Source organism: Xiphophorus couchianus, chromosome 6 (genome assembly GCF_001444195.1).
Source record: "Xiphophorus couchianus chromosome 6, X_couchianus-1.0, whole genome shotgun sequence".
Lineage (NCBI taxonomy): Eukaryota > Metazoa > Chordata > Actinopteri > Cyprinodontiformes > Poeciliidae > Xiphophorus > Xiphophorus couchianus.
The window spans coordinates 8,793,826-8,813,339 of record NC_040233.1 but is presented as its reverse complement, the minus strand read 5'-3'; the positions used below and the strand labels follow the sequence as shown (position 1 = coordinate 8,813,339).

At 40.0% G+C, this 19,514-nt stretch overlaps 2 protein-coding genes across 3 annotated transcripts; one reads left to right on the top strand and one right to left on the bottom strand.

Annotated features, from left to right (window-relative positions):
- The first annotated feature begins 1,017 nt into the window (after positions 1-1,017).
- LOC114147124 (WD repeat-containing protein 48) lies at positions 1,018-12,242 on the top strand. 2 transcript variants are annotated; one of them, XM_028021683.1, is made up of 18 exons: positions 1,018-1,142; positions 1,801-1,941; positions 2,041-2,116; positions 2,208-2,420; positions 4,277-4,365; positions 4,524-4,625; positions 4,710-4,934; positions 7,060-7,134; positions 7,276-7,378; positions 7,455-7,552; positions 8,056-8,163; positions 8,308-8,404; positions 9,268-9,363; positions 9,474-9,579; positions 9,679-9,766; positions 10,375-10,451; positions 10,531-10,723; positions 10,820-12,242. In XM_028021683.1, the coding sequence occupies exons 1-18, from the start codon at positions 1,095-1,097 to the stop codon at positions 10,913-10,915; spliced, it is 2,031 nt and encodes a 676-aa protein (XP_027877484.1). In that variant the 5' UTR covers positions 1,018-1,094; the 3' UTR covers positions 10,916-12,242. The 2 variants fall into 2 exon arrangements, with proteins under 2 accessions (XP_027877484.1, XP_027877483.1); XM_028021682.1 differs by having other exon boundaries at positions 2,038-2,116.
- Positions 11,644-19,022, bottom strand: LOC114147126 (Golgi reassembly-stacking protein 1-like). The gene is made up of 9 exons (XM_028021685.1): positions 18,834-19,022; positions 17,798-17,878; positions 17,223-17,426; positions 17,011-17,097; positions 16,757-16,887; positions 15,734-15,866; positions 15,016-15,124; positions 14,762-14,905; positions 11,644-14,678 (listed from the first exon to the last, which is right to left on the bottom strand). Exons 1-9 carry the CDS (start codon positions 18,894-18,896, stop codon positions 14,248-14,250), a joined length of 1,383 nt encoding a protein of 460 aa, XP_027877486.1. The 5' UTR covers positions 18,897-19,022; the 3' UTR covers positions 11,644-14,247.
- Positions 19,023-19,514: the final 492 nt, after the last annotated feature.

Sequence of the window (19,514 nt, the reverse complement as noted above, 5' to 3'; positions counted from 1 at the left end):
CCCCTAGTGGCCGATAACAGACATGGCGCACTCCTGGATAACATCTGGCAGATGTTGAGTTGAGCTTTTACACATTATACAACCACAAACCTCAAGTTGTTTAGCTTGAATTTTATTTGGATTTTGATTCTTATTGTCTAAATAAATAATTCTGAAAACTGCTGTGTGCATTTTTGTTCAACCCCCTCATCTACAACACTATTTGTAAAAGTTTTCAATTTTTAAATGTTTTTTATCCACTGGATTGACAAATCTGGACTAAAACTGACCGTGTCTTTTGTCTCATCTGCCAAACATAATAATAATAATAATAATAATAATAATAATAATAATAAAGACATCTTTATTTAACCTTCTTTAAAATGTCCTCTGTACTTAAGCATCCCAGAACCTCATTCTGAGAGCTTTTGCTGGTGTATTTTGCAATCCCAGGACTTCAAGAATCAGGTTTACTTATAACAGCTAAGATTTTATGAAATGTAACTTATTTTGTGAGGTTTCTGATTCACCAAAATTGAGAAATGTTTTGAGGGGCTGTCAAAAGCAAAACTTCAGCCAGAGATTTAATGTCATTCTACTTTTTAAGAATTTGTTTTTAAAAAATATTTTATGGCCATATTTCTGCACTCACTTTATGCTGTCAAGGTATATATATATATTTTTTACATCTCTTCAGTGGGACATTATTTGATGCATCGTCATAACTAAGTTTTTCAGGGACCTATAAGATCAATCTTATAATTACATTTTTTGTGAATTAATATTTAATTTAAAGGCTACAATAGGCTTCTGGACAAAGAAAACAAAACGTTTTTCTTCTTCTCTTCCCTCCTTCGCCCCCCTTGTAGATCCGCCCCTGCACTAATCTGACCCTTTCTATAAACAGCATCAGTGTTGTGACTCCAGAGTCAATTATTTTTTATTTAAGCTCTAAATTAGTTTCCACTTCCTTACCGAACACATTGGTAGGTGAACTACTCATAAGAAATCAAAAGTTAAACCACATTACCCAGAAAGCTCAGGCGTGTGTGTGTTTTCTTTCTTTTCCCGGATGTAGCATCACATGACGCATGAACTGACTGTCAACATGCAAGATGGCCACGCATCACAGGCAAAATGCTGCTGGGCGGAGGAAAGTACAGGTACGTTTTGCGAGGTGCATGTCTGGAGACTGCGCGGCAGTGACCGCGTTGGGGTTCTTGTCTTAAGGAGGTGTTTTAGAAATGTCCGAGTGTCGGTGAAAAGCGACTCCCAAGAACAGCGCTGCGGCTGTGAGTCATGGCTCAAGCCGGCTAACAGAGCTAGCTTAGCTTGCGTGAGCGGTTAGCGCCAGCTGCTAACCAGTACGTCTGAATGCTTAGCTCTTTTTGCTGAAAGACTTCACAAAATATATGCTTAGGAGGAAAAGTGCGAATCACGACATAAATATTTGCAAACCAGCACAGACGCTGGACGCATTGTCTAAACACCATTTTTTGATGCTTGCATTATTTCTGACAGTAGCTAAGGTACTCCGGCTCCGTCTAATTGCTGGAACTTAGCTCGGTGGTGATGTTGTGTACTTTGCGTGCGACAACGTGAACGCATGTTAGGTTTCAACGACAGCGTGTTGCAAGGTGCAAAAATATTGAGCTCTTGCTTCAACCAACCTGCCATGTTACAAAAAAAACCCAACAAAAAAACAAACAAAATCAGCGCACACATTGAGCTGCAGCTTTGAAATGGGTGTGATGTGTGTGGACTGAACCAGAAAGTTTCCCGGGCAGGAGAAAAGATCACTCTGTCTTGTTTGTGTCACAGGTTTCCTATGTGATTAGAGACGAGGTGGAGAAGTACAATCGCAATGGAGTGAATGCTCTCCAGTTAGACCCTGCTCTGAACCGGCTCTTCACCGCGGGGAGAGACTCGATCATCCGAATATGGAGCGTCTACCAACAAAAAGTAGAGTTTCAGATCACATACGAGTCCTGGAGCATAAAATCACTGTTTTGTTGTTAGTCGTGGAGCAGTCCTAATTTCTGCTCTTTGTCATTGTAGCAGGACCCATATATTGCATCTATGGAGCACCACACTGACTGGGTTAATGATATAGTTCTTTGCTGCAATGGAAAAACATGTGAGTTTTCACCCAGTATCCAACCAGCTGTGCTGTCTATAGCTTTCAGTGCTTAATTTCTTCATTCTGACGCACTTCTTCCTCCTTTTAGTGATATCAGCTTCATCAGATACTACGGTGAAAGTGTGGAATGCTCATAAAGGATTTTGCATGTCGACGTTACGGACGCACAAGGACTACGTAAAAGCTTTAGCGTACGCTAAGGACAAGGAACTTGTGGCGTCCGCCGGTCTGGACCGGCAGATCTTCCTGTGGGATGTGAACACACTGACGGCGCTCACAGCCTCCAACAACACGGTCACCAGTGAGTTCTGATGTCGTTTTGACTGTGAATAATCACGAGTATGTCGATTGGAACTTTGTAGTGTAGTAACATCTGTGTTTTCCGCAACGTCGACCTGCCAATATTGATTTCTCTTCACGAGCTATAGCATAAAAATAAACTCGTTAATATTTTATATTAATGATTAGCAAATGTGCCCTTGAAAAGATAAAACAAAACTTTGTATTTGACAAAGATTAGAACATCTTGAAAAAGTAAAAAAAATAAAAAATTGTCAGTCATGGCTGAAGGTGAAACTTGAATATTAAATATATTCATTACGCAGTGACATATGTCAATCATTTCTTCTAATTCTGATGACTTACAGATAACAAAAACCAGAATTTCAGTGTCTCAAATGTCCTTGAATATTGTGGAAAAGTTGTATATTAGAAATTTGTGGTGTCACACCTTCATCAGCTAATTAACTCAAAACACCTGCACAGGTTTCTTGAGTCTCTAAAGGGTCTCTCAGGAGTCACCTCGTCAAGAGCCACTATGCATAGACAAATCCCACACATGGGATTCAAATGTTGCATTCCCCGTAGGAAGCCTCTCCTGAAGCAGAGACGACGCCAGAATCATCTTTGCTTGGGAGCAAAAGACCTGGACTGTTGGGAAATGATCCACGGTCCTCTTGTTTTCAAATGAAAGTAAAGTCTAGCACTTTATTTGCACATCAACAAGTCTGGAGGAAGAGAGGAGAGACACAAAATCCATGTTGCTTTAGTCCATTGTGACGTTTCCAGTCTGGTGGTTTGTCATATCATCTGCTGGATCTGGTCCACTGGGTTCTGTCAAGTCTACAGCGGATGCAGCCATCTACTGGGAAACGTTAGATCACTTTATGCTTCCTTCTGCTGCCAAGCTATATAGAGATGTTGATTTTTATTTTCCAGCAGGACTTGGCACCTGCCCACACTTCGAAGGAAGCAAAAGCTGCTTCAGGGACCGTGGTGTTCCTGGGCTGGGTCAGCCAGCAAACTCTCCTGGACTGAACCCCACAGAGAATCGATGGAGTCAAAAAGAACATGAGACAATTCCTGATGACTTAAAGACCGATAGCAAAGCATTCTTCCGTCACACCTCAGCACAACCACTGACTGAGCGCTTCCATGCCGCGCCGCATTCAGAAATTCATGCAAAAGGAGCCCCGACCAAGTGCATAGTTTTCAAAATTTTAAAAATATTCTCTTTTTTAAAAAAATTGATCTTATGCAATTTTCTCACTTTCCGAGACACGTAATTTTGGGTTTTCATAAACTATAATAAATAATCATCACCATTACGGAAGAAAAAGCTTTAAATATTTCACTTTATGCGTAATGAATCTATACAATATCTGAACTGATATTCAGATATTTTTTTAGTTGAGATAGAAAATATAAACCCTCTTGTTAACTTTAATATTTTCAAATGGCTGCAAACATTTAAAAACAAAGCAAGGCAACCTGACCGCACTCGGTTCAGCCTTCCTGTTACCTCTCAAAGCCTTACTCTCTCTCGCTGTCTTGCAGTTTGAATGATTTCAGACGTGACGTGTCATACAATATGTCGTGTCCTCCTTCATATCTGGCTTCCCCAAGCACATCACATACAAAAAATATCTAACTTTGAGTTTAGTTCGCTCAGTTACAGTTACATCCACTCTGAAGAGAATTGTTGTCTATCTGACCTGGCAGTTTTAACTGCGATTCACTCACCAGCTGGAAAAAGATGCCATAGGTTTAAGGTGCCAGTCAGCGGTTGATTTCCTCGTTCATTTCTGATGTTGTGTCGTTTCTACCGACTCCGGCTGAGATTTCCCCGGAGGCTCACTGCAGTTTCTCTCTCAACAGCTTCGTCGCTGAGTGGGAACAAGGACTCCATCTATAGTCTGGCTATGAACCAGATGGGAACAGTTATAGTCTCCGGCTCTACTGAAAAGGTCTGAGCTTGCGACGCGCACTCAATTGAAAAATAAGAGTTTAGGAATCAAATAAAGCTTTTGTCATTTCCTGTTGTATTCCATCTTCCATGTCTCCAAAGTGAATGCCTTTGAAAATAATGTCAGAATACATTTTTTATTTAATTTTTTTGCCTCAGGTTTTGAGAGTGTGGGACCCTCGAACGTGTGCAAAGCTTATGAAGCTAAAAGGTCACACAGACAACGTCAAGTCGTTGCTCCTGAATCGCGATGGCACTCAGGTGACCTCCTGAAAACAACCGAGATGTCAGTCGCTAGCAGACGCCGATATCTAATCCCCGGTTGTGTTTTTCGGATCGACGCAGTGCCTGTCGGGGAGCTCGGACGGGACCATCCGCTTGTGGTCACTCGGCCAGCAGAGGTGCATCGCCACGTACAGGGTACACGACGAAGGCGTCTGGGCCCTGCAGGTCAACGAGGCCTTCACACACGTATACTCTGGAGGCAGGGACAAGAAGATTTACTGCACGGACCTGAGAAACCCGGACATCCGTGTGCTCATCTGCGAGGAAAAGGCTCCGGTGCTCAAAGTAAGAAGTCAGAATTTTGATCTGATGGAAAGTTGATGCATCAGATCATCTCATACAGAATACACCGTGTTCCAAATTATTATGCAAATTGTATTAAAGTGTCATAAAGATTACATTTGTTGTTGTGCTATTAAATTTACAGTATTGTGTGTCAGGGCTCTTTGAAGCCCTGACACACAATATAACTATAACTAATTTCAGAGAGCTGAGATAATTAGTTTGTCTGGTGAGCTCAATTAAAGGAAATCTACTTAAGAAGGATGTTCCACATTATTAAGCAGGCCACAGGTTTCAAGCAACATGGGAAAGAGAAAGGATCTCTCTGCTGACAAAAATCATCAGATAGTGTAGTGCCGTATGACAAGGTATGAAAATCTACTATTGTGCCCCTAACCAGAGCTCACAAGCAGAAACGGTCACAGTGGGCCCAGCCGTACATGAAGATTAATTTTCAAACAGACTTGTTCACTGATGACTGTTGTGCAACCATGGATGGTCCAGATGGACGCAGTAGTGGATTGGTGGTGGATGGCCACCACATCCCAACACAGCTGTGACGTCAGCAAGGAGGTGGTGGAGTCATTTTTTGGGCCGAAATCGTGGGGAGAGAATCATTGGTCGGCCCCTTCAGAGTCCCTGAAGGTGTGAAAATGACCTCAGCAAAGTAGATGGACTTTCTGACTGATCACTTTCTTTCATGGTTCAAAATGAAGAGCCGTACCTTCAGTAGCAAAATCATCTTCATGCATGACAATGAATGCTGCAAGGAATACCACTGTGTCATTGGCTGATGTGGGCTTAAAAGGGGAGAAACTCCTGGTGTGGTCACCATCCTCCTCTGACCTCTGACCTCAACCCTATTGAGAACCTTTGGAGTTTCCTCAAGCAGAAGATCTGAATGCAGTTCATATCAAACCAGCAGCTCTGGGAAGGTTTTCTGACATCCTGCTAAGAAATTCAAGCAGAAACTTTCCACAAACTCACAAGTTCAGTGGATGCAAGAATTGTGCAGGTGATATGAAAGAAGGTCCGATGTTAACATGTAACTCGGTCTGTTAAGATGTTTTTGATTGAAATAGCTTTTGATTTTAGTACATGTGACCACTCAATGCTGCACATTCAAAGAATGACCGTTTGCAGTTCCTTATAATCCATAAAACGTTTAGAAAATCTGCTGTGCATAATAATTTGGAACAGTGCATTTTGAGTTCTTTATTTTTGAAAATAATCCTGTTCTCATGGGGAACTTTGTTCAGTAAAATTTGATTTATACTGTAATAGTTCATGACTTGAAAATCATACTGACCATCATTTGCATTGACCATTTAAGAAAATCTGAGAAAATATCACTTGTATAATAATTTAGAACACGGTGTACACTGAAAAAGTGAAACAAAAATGTTTATTTTGTAGTCTTTTTTAAGTTTAGGCGTTAATGTTCATGTATTTATCATGGCTGAAACGATTAATGGACTATTGAAATAATCGTCAACTTATATATTAATCTATTAATCCTTAATGGGAGTATACAGACTCAAAACCCACATTTTGCTGAAAAACCTCAAGCATATTTATAACAGTAATTAAGCCACAATTGTACTATATATATACACTGCTCAAAAAAATAAAGGGAACACTTTAAGTGTTAAACGCCTCTTTAAGTGTTCCCTTTATTGTTTTGAGCAGTATATATACATATATATGTATATATATATATATATATATATACTTTGTGTTTTAAAAAAAATGCCTGTAAATATTTGACCCAAAACTCCTCAAGTGGCAATTTATTTCTAATATTCAGACGACTCAAATCCACTAAAAGAATTTGTGAACTTGTTGCTTCATTTTAGGCAATAACTGAATTATTTATTTCCATATCTTATTGTGCTATTTTATGTATATAAAAAAGGCTGCACTGGTTAAATGAAAAATCGTTAGCATATTGTTAATTAATTGTTGATAGAATAATCAATTACGAAAATGTGCAGCCCTAGTGTTCATAAATGCTTTGTTTTCTTCTCACTGTTTGCATCATTTGAAATTATTCCCACATTTTCTCCCCTTTGTGATCCTAAATCAACATCTAAGCCAGTCAACCTTGATGTTTTTCTCTTTTGTTCAGATGGAGCTGGACAGATCTGCTGACCCACCTCCAGCGATCTGGGTTTCCACCACCAAGTCATCTGTGAATAAATGGGTAAGCATGCGTGACGTTAACCGGCTGCCCGGCTGCATGTTAACCAGAGCTGGAGCTGCAACGAAGTCAGGAAGAATTTAAATGCTTTTTCTTTTCCTTTATGAGACTTTGCAGTTATTTTGTTTGCATTTGTTTGTGTAGTCTCTAAAGGGAATGCACAACTTCAGATCATCAGGGGAGTACGATAACGACTGCACCACCCCTCTGACTCCACTGTGCACTCAACCAGAACAAGTTATTAAGGGTAAAGTATGACTGATTGGATCAGGGAAAGCTCTCCAGAGCTCATTTTCACATTTTAAATAACTCCTGTTTTCCAGGAGGTGCCAGTATTATACAGTGCCACATTTTGAACGACAAGAGACACATACTCACCAAAGACACCAACAACAATGTGGCATACTGGGATGTGCTCAAGGTAAATCGACCAACTCCTGTTGTTCACCCAGATATCTGTTGGCTTTCCTGGAAAACTTCCAGCAGGGTTTCCATGCTGCCTGAAGAAGAGAATAGAGAATAGGCCTGTCACGATTACAAGTTTTGCTGGATGATATATTGTCGCACAAATTATGATAAACGATAATATCGTTGTTTTGAGAATACTTTCAAGTGATATGTTGATAATGGCATAATAATGCAAGTTTCCCCGTTCAAAAACAAGTAAAGTTATTATTTAGCTTCTAAGCAAAATTGGCATTCAAAAAATGTGAGTCATTATATCCGTGATAGATGCTAAAAAGTTAGCTAGCTAACCAAACCTTGTTCTATAGAGGCTACTTTTTATTCATTTTTTGATTTAAAGTGAACCAAAAAAAAAAAAAACCACATAATGAACTTTGACTTTAAAATCAAACTACAGACCAAAAACATGATTTCTATGTACTGTCATGTTTATCCTTTTGTTTGTTGCTTTTTTCCGAGGCTTGCAAAGGAGAAGACTTGGGCAAAGTGGAATTTGATGAGGAGATTAAAAAGCGATTCAAGATGGTGTACGTGCCAAACTGGTTCTCTGTTGATCTGAAAACCGGAGTGAGTTTTTTTTTGTTGTTGTTGTTTTATTAGCTTTGACTTGTATTCCCTTTCCCAACTCACACAGCTCGTTAATGCTTCTGATAACAATAACAATATGATTTGTCACTCTTTTTGTTATTATTTTTTGTTTATTTCCATTAGATGCTCACAATTACTCTGGATGAGAGCGATTGCTTTGCTGCTTGGGTGTCTGCAAAGGACGCTGGGTTTTCAAGTTCTGATGGATCTGATCCGAAGTGTAAGAAATCTTTCTTTATATTAAAATATACACCAATCAGCCATAAAATTGCAACTACTGTGTGTCTGGTTCTGCCTTCATGCTTCAGAATGATTAGTGAAATGCAGGACTCTTTGTGATTATTAACTTTAACTCAGTTTTGTTTTGTTTTTTTCATTATTGGATTGACATACTGTATGTATTGGACCAAACCATCATACATAGTGGTGTAGCGGCCATTAACAGGTACGGCAGGAATGATTGATAGCTAGCGATCATTCCTGATAGCGAGAAAAGTAAACCTGACAAAAGAAGTTTAGTGGTCCAGAAAAAGAAACCGGAGGGAAAAAAAACAACAAAACGTTAAAGTTTATGCATTTGTTGCCGTTGTGAGCGGGATAAGTGGAGTTGCAGCATCTTTTTAATTTTGTTAGCAAGCTCTGGATAACTGTTATGTAGCTGGCTGGAATCTGTTCAGACAGAATATGTTTAGTGTTTGCTTCATGAGTATGTCACATGAATGAATAGTCTTGTTGCCACGGGAACAACTGATTAGACCCGTTTCTTCAGATTCTAGCATGGCGTTTTTATAAACAATAAAAATCTGTCTTTTCTTTTATTGATGTATTGATTGTTGGTTTCCTTTTCATAGTTTTCTTTTTTTTTCATCAGTTTAATTAATCTCAACATGTGTAGTTTTAACTGTAGCCTTGTAAAATGTAACAGCTTGTGGGGTTCTAGTGGCCCATCTAAAGGGTTAAGTATCGTGGTGTGATAAACTACCATCGATTTGTAAGAAGATGAATGATTGTCATTTTATTCAGCGGAGGTCATAACATTTACGACTGATCTGAACCTTAATCCTGTGTCCTCCTTGTTTGCAGTGAACTTGGGCGGCTTGTTGCTCCAAGCTCTGCTGGAGTTCTGGCCCAGAACGCGCATCAACCCCATGGACGAGGAAGAAAACGAGGTGAACCACGGTGAGAGGATAGTTTTCTGTTATATCCAACAGTCTGAGGACTCTCTGTGTGTTTGCGGCGGTCAGCCCGTCTCATCGCTGCCGTGTGTGTGTGTGTGTGCGTGTTCACAGTGAACGGCGAGCAGGAGAACAGGGTGCAGAAAGGAAACGGATATTTTCAGGTCCCGCCTCACACGCCCGTCATCTTCGGAGAAGCAGGAGGAAGAACTCTATTTAGGTTCGAACAAACTTGGCAACGCACGAGTAAACGTTGCATTCAGAATCCTCTGTGTTGTTGAAGTGATGGTTCTCTAACTGCTCTGTGTTTCTGCTGCAGGCTGCTATGTAGGGATTCAGGCGGCGAGACTGAATCCATGCTGCTGAATGAGACAGTCCCACAGTGGGTCATTGATATAACAGTAGATGTGAGTATTAACGTGAAAACCTGGAGTTTCTCAAGTTTATAGTGCAATAACTTTAATTGGAGCCCCTTTTTAACATGCACCAATCAGAACACTGTAGATACTTTCCTTTTGTTTTCAACTTTGGCCACTTCTCGTTTCCCTTTAAGAACTAAAATACAAGTAGACTCTAGGGTTGAAATGATTAATCAGATTAATCGCGATGAATCGATTATTGAAATAATCGTCAACTAACTTAGTAATCAGTCATTAAACAGAGAATGTAAAGTTACTTAAACTTTATATTCAGAGCAGTAATTAAGCCAAAGCTGGACAAAAAATATATTGCATTCAAGATAAGAAATAATAATAATTTTGTAAATATAGTCTGCCCAGAACTTCTCAAATGTTCTAACTGCAGCTTCATCTGGTTCAAATCCTACCTTTGCTGTCCAATTATTAATCTGTTAATGCAAAAACATAATCATAATATCAGAGGAAACATTCCCTGCATTCTAGAAACAAGATTTGAAACAGCTACACATTTAACGTCAGAATTTTGATGTCCTTCGCTGATGCTAATTATCCGCAGGGACGTTGTGCTCTAACATGTTCTTCCTGTTCTGTTTCAGAAAAATATGCCTAAATTCAACAAAATCCCATTCTACCTCCAGCCCCATTCTTCTTCTGGTGCAAAAACTCTAAAAAAGTAAGCCTCCAGTGGATTCTATCCGTCTGAGTAGCATTTGAGCCTTTGCTCCGTTACGTACCTGCGGTTTGCGTTGCAGGGATCGTCTCTCGGCCAGCGATATGCTCCAGGTGAGGAAGGTGATGGAGCACGTTTACGAGAAGATCATAAACCTGGACAACGAGTCGCAGACCACCAGCTCCTCGGCCAACGATAAACCCGGAGAGCAGGAGAAGGAAGAAGACATGGCGATGCTCGCCGAGGAGAAGATTGAGCTAATGTGTCAAGACCAGGTACGCAAAAGTTTCCTCTTCAAAATAACTTCTTTTTTTAAAATGCACTTTTCGAAAGAAATGTTTCATCTCAGTAATCTTTTTTTCTTTAAATAGGTTCTAGACCCCAACATGGACCTGCGGACAGTTAAACATTTTATCTGGAAGAGTGGAGGGGACTTGACACTTCACTATAGGCAGAAGTCGACATGAAATTTGTCATTTTTACAAGCAGAACTCTTGTCATTTGCCAATCACCACCCACCTCCACCATGTAGTCCCCACTCGACCCCATCACGTGCTCCAGAGTCGCCGTGGCAGTGAGAAACCAGTAAACGTCTGAGGACATAATCCATGGTGTATCTATCATAGGGGAAGTGACCAGAACACTCCACCACAGCCAACACACTCCTGAGGAAACAGTACTGGTTGTTTCACACTTCAAGGAATGACCGGGGGGGTTTTTTTCCCCTCACAATTTCAGCTACCTGTTTTTCTGTTCCTCGGATCTTCGCCTGTCGGGCATCCTGAAGCGACTGACGTTCGTCCGTGTTTGAGTGTGTATGGATGTAGTAGATTGTTGGCTCTAGTACATTCCAGAAACTCTTCCCCGTTTTACACACTCTGCACCCGTCCTCCGCCGTCAGGACTACGCTTGGTTTCTGACTCGAAACAAATCCTCATCCGCTACCTTCACTTTGAACTCACCCACCGACTCAGACGCCTAATCGTTGCAGAACCTCACTCTTTGTCTTCGTCTTTTGTTTTTAGCTGTGCTGTTCTCCACGAATGAATGTTTTGTTCCTTCTTTTTTTTTTCTGTAAATATATTTGCAATTTCTTGGGGGGGGGGGGGGGGTTAAATGAGTTTTGGGTTTAGCAACAGGTTGTTTTTTTTTGTACAGTTTCTGTAAAAAAAAAAAAAACTACTTTTTTTTTTTCTTCTTAAATTGCCAGAGCAGATTGGTCATCATGAAAGTAACTTAACTTGATTTTTAAGAGTTGCATTCACAGCAACGCAGTTTACCCTGACAAATGTTAGTTTGTTTTCCAAGTCACTTTAGGAATTGGAAACAAGTATAAGGTATATATCTTAATAACTCGAGCAGTGATTTTGATGGCAGTGAGGACTGTTCTTTGTGTACATGTCATTTAGGTTTACTAAGAGTAACTATAACTTGAAGGGGGATCTCAATAGAAGAGCATTAGGAGCATCCAACCACTGTGGGAAACTCACCAAAGTGAAATAAACGCTAACGGCTACGTCTCTCTTGGAGGTCTCGGAGCAGAGATCTTTTCACTGTAAATCTTCTGGAGTTAATTTTGCCATGACGTGTGTGTGTGTGTGTTTGTAACGCCATAAAGGAAAAACACATGGAGCAAGCTCTGATTGGCCAAAACAAGAAAACCTGGAGAGAGAGAAAAAAAAAAGATAGGAAATGTACCTCAATTAGGCCATACTACTGCAATATTCCTTGTAATAATTTGTGAAATATGTATATTTTAGGCATTCGAAGAAATAAATTGGAATGACAGATCTATAGGGATGACAAGTGGATGTTTGTTGGGCTGTAATGTGATCAGCTGATGAGTGTGGAATAAAAACAAGGGACACTTTCTTTTAAATCGATTGTTTAACAATCAGCTCACCCATTTCACATTCATCATGCATTCATTCCTGACTAACGTACCTAAAAACATCAACCCTTACATGATGGCACCTACTTTAACGAAAAATATTCAGCCCCATAAAGAGAACAGGAAAAAAATAGAAGAGTACTTCAATAATCTCAGACTTCTACTTACAAAAGCTTTTCTCATCAAAAATACATTAGAAATTGAAATTTTTTTTTTGCATAGACTACATAAGTAACAGGTGTCAATGATGCCCAGTAGTAGAGATGTACAGATCAGAGAGATTTGTTTTGGTCTGATTTCATATCGTTTTGTAAAGCGTTGACCTGACAATACAGACTTAAGGACCATAATCAACAGGCTTCAATATATCCTTGTTTTGATTGGTCAATTATGGTATGAGTAGCAGGGTGAAGTCACACAATGCTGTCATTAAATTTAAAATAAAGACAAAATCATTGATTTAATCCACTGACCCTGAAAAGGCCAAATCTCAAGTCTTCCTCGCTCTGTAACGACGTCCACACTGCAGAGTGTTGTTTATGCAATCTGCAAGTGATATGGTATGGCGTGTTCATCCAAAAAATATCAAATTTTTGAGTTAATAGTCAGGTTACCAACTAATTTGTCAGTGCATCTCTTTTCAATAGAAACATGGGCAGACAGCTAGCTATACATGAATGAAACTCTCCAAAAGCTATGCAGCTGAAAAACAGCAATTACAATAATTAAAACTAAAGACTTTGTTAAAAACACACCAACCTTATCAGAGCTGGTGTGAAACATTTTCTAAATATTACAACAAAAGAAAATAAATCACATCTCAAACATTGCTATAAGAAAAGCCCTTTAAGTTCCAATCAACGACCACGACTAAAAGTGTCCCACGTCCAATGTTTAAAGCTGAGTAATCACTCTGTAAACAACACTAGTTCAAAAACATTAGCAGAGATGGAACAGTGCGCCAGTAGGACCTATTTTACCAGCCAGCAGTCTAGTAGTGTCAGAGAAGTTCGTAGTGTTGGAGACGTGAAGGTGCAGCTGTGCTTTGCAGTAGTCGATTCGTTTGTCTTTGGAACTATTCAAGTACTCGTCTCTTTAGTGCGCTGCAAGCAACGTTTCAAAAACCCGTGTCCACTAATTTTCCACTAAAGTAAATAAACTTTATGCTAAAAAAAAAAAAAAATCAGTAACTTCATTTTGTACTTATCGCCCTTCTCTCATGTTAAAGTCTCAGCTTGTTCCTGTAGTGCAACAATTTGGAATAACTTTGTCAGTCTTACTTCCTACAGGCATTGTAGGAAAAGTATTTTTCTGTTTTCCAGATAAGCTGATGAAATACAAAAAGTAGGGCTGGGCAATTTAGCTTGATAACAAAATCAGTTTTTCACACGGAATCTGATTTCAATCTATTTTTTTCTCATTTTCTTTTCTAAAAAAGGAATTACAAATGACAAAAAAAACATCTTTAAAAAGGGGCTTCTAGGATTTTTATTAGGGCCAGGCTACAACATCATAGTCATAATATTTCCAGAAAAAAAACATTGTAAAACTATTAAAACGATGACTTATTTATTAAACACTTATCATTGCACGACTAAATTCTTGTAATTTTATGACCATATTTTTGTAGCTTAAAAAAAAATCTTAGCCTGGCGCTTATATTCCGTCGAAGAGTTGAAATCAAAGTCCAAATAAGTAGAAGCTAACTTGGCCACCATCTTGTGGCCCAACTTATTTTCTAAAAAAAAAAAAAAAAAAAAGAAAAACGAATTTAATGCCCAGCCCTAGTTGAAATGCTTTTCCACAGCAATGTAGGGCTTCCTTTATAGAAATGGATAAAAGAAAGGTAAATATTGATTGTCTACGCCACAATGCATTAGCGTTGCCTCTATATGACCGAAGGAAAACTTAATCAAAATGTGTTTTTTCAGGTTCTTCCCCACCGTCCTGATAATCTACAGGCTTTGCTGACTCACATACCGACGCTTGCGCATCGCCTAAGACTTGAAAGTCCGCCCCATTAGCAGCCGCGGTCGCGATCAGGTCTACTGGAGATGGGCACGGAGGCTCTTCAGTGAAAGGCTGAAACGTCTCCTCGGGAAGGGACAGCACGCCCAGAGGCGGACTCAGGGTGCCGCTGGATTCCACGACGAAGCTCTGAAGGTCTGCGGACTCGGTGCGCGGAGGAGAAGTTTCAGCTGGAGCTACTCCGGAGTCAGACCAAGTGTCGGGAGCGGCGAGGGAAGCGGTGAGCTCCACAGCTGCATGGGAGACATGCTCTTGTAGTTCACTCTGGTTCTCTGCAGATGATGAGGGCAGAGCACTGTCCTCCAGCTCCTCTGCACGGCAAAAAAACATTAAAAGAAAATCAATTGTAGTTTATTTCCATCGCTGAAAACACTCGATTCGTCTGTTCACTTACCAACACCAGATATGTCACCCTCCTTTTCCTCGTGCATCGCCAGGGAAGTGTTGGTCATGTCGATGGAAGACGTGGACACGTCCAGCCTGTCCAAAAGATCTGCAGGGTCAGGGCTCATCACTGCCACATCGGAATCGGATAAACCTGGAGAAAAAGATCGCCAGTCATGCAGGATGAAGATTTTCAGCCATCTTCAGAGATCATACGGAGCCTCTTTATGTTCATAAATGAGTAAAACAGGAATCTGAACCGACCAGAGTCCATCACTGTCTGATCTGGTGGAGGTACGACAGAGTCTAGGAGGGTGATCTGCTCCACGTCTAACAAATCTTCACTGGGGGTTGAAGGGGCCATAAGAGGCGCCTGGAAAACAAAAACTTCATTACATGGAAGGGAAATAATGCAGCTGTGCTTTGCTGATATTATCTCAACGGTGGGTGTTGTTTGTGAGCATAAAGTTTCTCCGGCAAGAAAACTTGCAGTTTTACTGTGGTTGACTTTTTAAGTGTACTTTGTGTAAATTGTTGTAATGAACAATAATATTGTCATTTTGAGACCATTTTCAACTCATAATAATAATAATGGATTATTTATACAAGTATACCCAGTCATAGATAAAACACCCTTTTATTTCTAAAGAACATTTAACACTTTTAATATCCTAAATAAGCAAACAAAACAACCGAAACAACAATAATTTAAATGGACTATGAAGTCTCTGTAACCACAATTGCATTTCAAAACATAATAATAATAAGCTTATACATGGAAAACAAGTAAAAGTGGAAGGTAGTGCAAACTAACTACGTTGTACTGGGTGTCAAATGTTGCCAGCGTTTCTCAAAATGCCGGCTTATTGTAGCAGGCTTAACTACAGGTTGCATCACGTGAACAAAACCATTGTAAGATATTATCCCAAACACAAAAGAAGAAGTGATAACTATTATCATATATGTATATATTCACATTTACCTCTGTGTACCCATGTGTTGGCTCCTGTGGAGAGGATTTCTCTTCTGCAACTGGGATGGGTGGCTTGTCTGTCGACATTTCTGGAGTTGCAGGAATGCGGTGCAGGTAGCCATAACCGATGCCACAACCCAAGCTAAAGACAAACATATTTAAGAGCGTCCTGATTTTCTGCCCTCATCAACGGCGAAGGAATGCATATCTCATACGTTTTTTAGTGTAATCTTGGGGACAAGTCACTGAATCATTTGAAAAAAAGAAGAAAAAACTCAACCACTAAGGCAGGAGAAAGGAAAAAAAACACAAGTATATCTATTCATGTAATTATGAACCTTTGTCACTTTAAACACAAGCATTAATCAGTGTATCTATAAGTTTCAGCAAATGATATTAAAGACTTTTTAAGAACTCGATAATGCCTCCTTGAATTAAATATAAGACCAAAAAAAATATATAAACATAGTGAAAGGTTGTATTATAATGAAGGACAGCATAAATTGTGACATTTCTGAGGTTTGTTTGTGGCTCCTAGCAGTGGTTTTGTGTGACTGCGTATGGCTCTCTACAGCTTTAACCTCGGTGACGCCTAGCTTAAAAGCTTGTTTTGTGCAGAACGCACCTGGCCAGCATGGGTTGGTAACAGAGGTGAGCCAGTGGTAAAAACACTAACGTCGTCCAGCCAAGTGTTAAGAAATTTGCACTTACGAATGATAGACGCCAAAGAGCTAGCTAGCTATCAAGAGCATATTAGCAGCTAGTTAGCGGTAGCCTCAACCGCCTCGAATCGCAGAAGGAATTTTAAATGTCTGCGCGTGACTCAGACTTTTGTCTGACAGAAAACTACATATGCCACAACATTTAAGACATGCGATTAATATATTTGAGACCAACTTAGATTTGATGAATTTCAGACATTTTAAGGTTTTAATTGTAGATACATGAATTTAAGACTTTTAAAGGATGCGCGGATACCCTGCTATTTGTGTAATAAAACTGTGACAGTCAAGAAATGTTGCTGCCTCTTACCTGCCCTCTCCTCCCCACGCTCCACTGGGTGTGACCATCACGTCTCTGCAGTTGTCTGTTCGTGTGTTGTACACCAGCAGCTTTAAGGGTTTCCCTTCATGGGCTTCAATCAGCGAGAAGAAATCCTCCGACTGATAATCATAAGATCAGATTGACCTAGCTTTATTATCCAATTTGCCAAACAACACACCACATGTAAATTAAAAGGTACAGTGACACATGGCGATAAAGAGGGACTATTAAAGGAGCCTTACGTCTTGCAACACCTGATCTGCCCCGACAATGTAGTCGCTGTACGACTGAAGACCTGCCAGTGCCGCTGGTGAACCGGCTTCTACGTCCTAGGAGAAACGGGTTGGACTTGAAGCACAAAACGGAACTCAAAAATAAACAACATTTATTTTAAGTCCATCAAGATTGAAACAACAGTCGCGAAATGAGTTTTCAGAGTGAGGAAGTGGCTCACCAGTACGTGCCAGACGTTCTCACTGGCTCCTTGGTAGCTGCAGAAGCGAACGCTGGCGCCCAGCAGGCCGTGTCCCCCCCACATGTTACTGGGCACCACCTCCAGCTCTCGCACCCCGGCGGTTTTGGTGCTGTACACCTCCATCCTCACAGCTCTCTCCATGTTGGCTTTCAGGAGCTCCTTCAGCTGCTCGTTTTCCTCACTCTGGCCCACAGACAAGTGAACAGGAATCAAAACAGAGATTTTTAAACAGCATTCTCACTTTATCTGTTCTTCTATTGTTATGTATTGAGCGAATGGTGGTATGAGATTTTTGATGGTGTGATCAACCTAAGAAAGAATACCATGGTTTCATGTTATTTACACAGTGAGTGATTTAAAAAAAACCCACTACACAGCATAATCTAATATAATAGCCTATTATTCTATAAAAATAAAAATGATGGCTACAGCTACTAAATAATAACACTAAATTAGAGATTTTGCACACATATATGATATGCTATGGCGACTGTGATTCAAAGCATTATGCAGCTGTAGAGTATATAAAGTTGACATTACTGCGTAAAACTTACGAGTCTCTTGTTGTCCAGAGACAGAATGAAGTCAAAGAAGGGCTGCAGTCCCGCCCTTTCTGCAGGAGAATTAGGCTGAATCTGTCACAACAAAGATAACAGAAACTCACGTTAATGCTGCTGCTGCTGCTGTGTTCCTGGGCAAAGCATGAGCAAGTTTGTGCATTTCAAATGTCATAAGCAACCAACAGTACAGTGAATCAATGTAATCTGCGACTGTGTTACAGCACAGATTGAAAAGAAACGGCCTCAGGATTGTTCAAAGCTTAGCATCTACTAAATCAAAAATCTCTTTTGGGTTACTATGATTGAGTTACTGAGTGGAGGTCTGGGAAATCACTTAGAAAATGTTATTACAACCACTTTTATTTGTTGCAAAACAGTCACCAGAGTTACATATGGATGATAAATAATGTCAAATTTTACGACTACATTAGTTTTTTGTAGCATTGGGTCTGTTTAATGTAAGGAACAAAACTGTTGCCAAGCAAAAACTATTCAAAAATATCTATGCAATAGCAACTGTATGGACTTATACTTAGTTGTTTATGTATACTGGCAGAATAGGTTCTATTTATAGTTATTAATTTGCTAATTGAATAACCTGTATTAAAGCTTTAGTTTGTTTATGTCGGTTTAAAAAGACCCACCTCGCTATATTCGTTCATTTTCTGCTAAATCATTTCAGAAACACGATTAATTAAACGCTATTTATTCTGTGTCGCTGCTTCATGACCAGCTGAATGAACTACATCAATTTATCCTCTTGGTTTGTCGTTCAGCTAGTTATTTAGCTCAACGCACCGGTTGCAAAACGAGACAAACACGGTAATTGCAACCTGTTCGTCACAAAACGACTGTTCTTAGTAATGTTTCTATCCTGTCATTTTCTCCCCGCGGGACGACGGGCGAACAATGCCACATCATTGTTCGTGTTTTAGAGGCTCTTGAGCCGCAGCTCCTCGGCTAGCTAACTGTTAGCATACACCAGCTAAGCTGCTGCGCTTTGTAAACAGGGAGACTCAGCCAGCCTTACGCCGTGGACATGGTATCCGTACGTCCCTCCCTCGGGGGCCTCTGAGCTCTGCGATAATCCCATTGCAGAAAGGAATTATTAATTTTATTAGTGTTATTTTAAAAAAATGACAGAGAATTGCTAAGGTTGACACTTCGCAACCATTTTTTTTAGCAGCCCAAAACAATCGAGCGTCGCTGCTATCGAGTGCCAAAACTGACCTACACTGCACATGCGTACGTATGCCATTAAACCGGAACACGGTTTGTGGAACTTGGCCCTTGGAACAGTTTTGTGTGGGGCCCTAAATTCAGTTCGATAATGCTTCAATTTTGGCCCCCCAGTGGGCACTTTTGTCATTTTGTAGCGTGTGAATTTCAATGACAAATTTAATTCTTCTTTAACGGAAAGTGTTAGTCTAACACGAGCCGTTGTTCTGACCATCTGTGCTACCTCGTCAAATTTTCCTACCGTAGCGCGGATAAATAGCTAAGTCGGTATCTGTCGGTGCTACGTGTCTAAAACTTATACCGTGATGTTTATAACCCGAAAACTATAGCAGGCTGTGTTAATGTTAAATATTATCATTTCTGATCACGCATTTCTTTGTGTGACGAGACTGAAGTGGAAGCTTAGAAGTTATGCTTAGCATAGCATTGGAACAATTTACAGGACAAAAACACAAAAATATCACTTCATCAG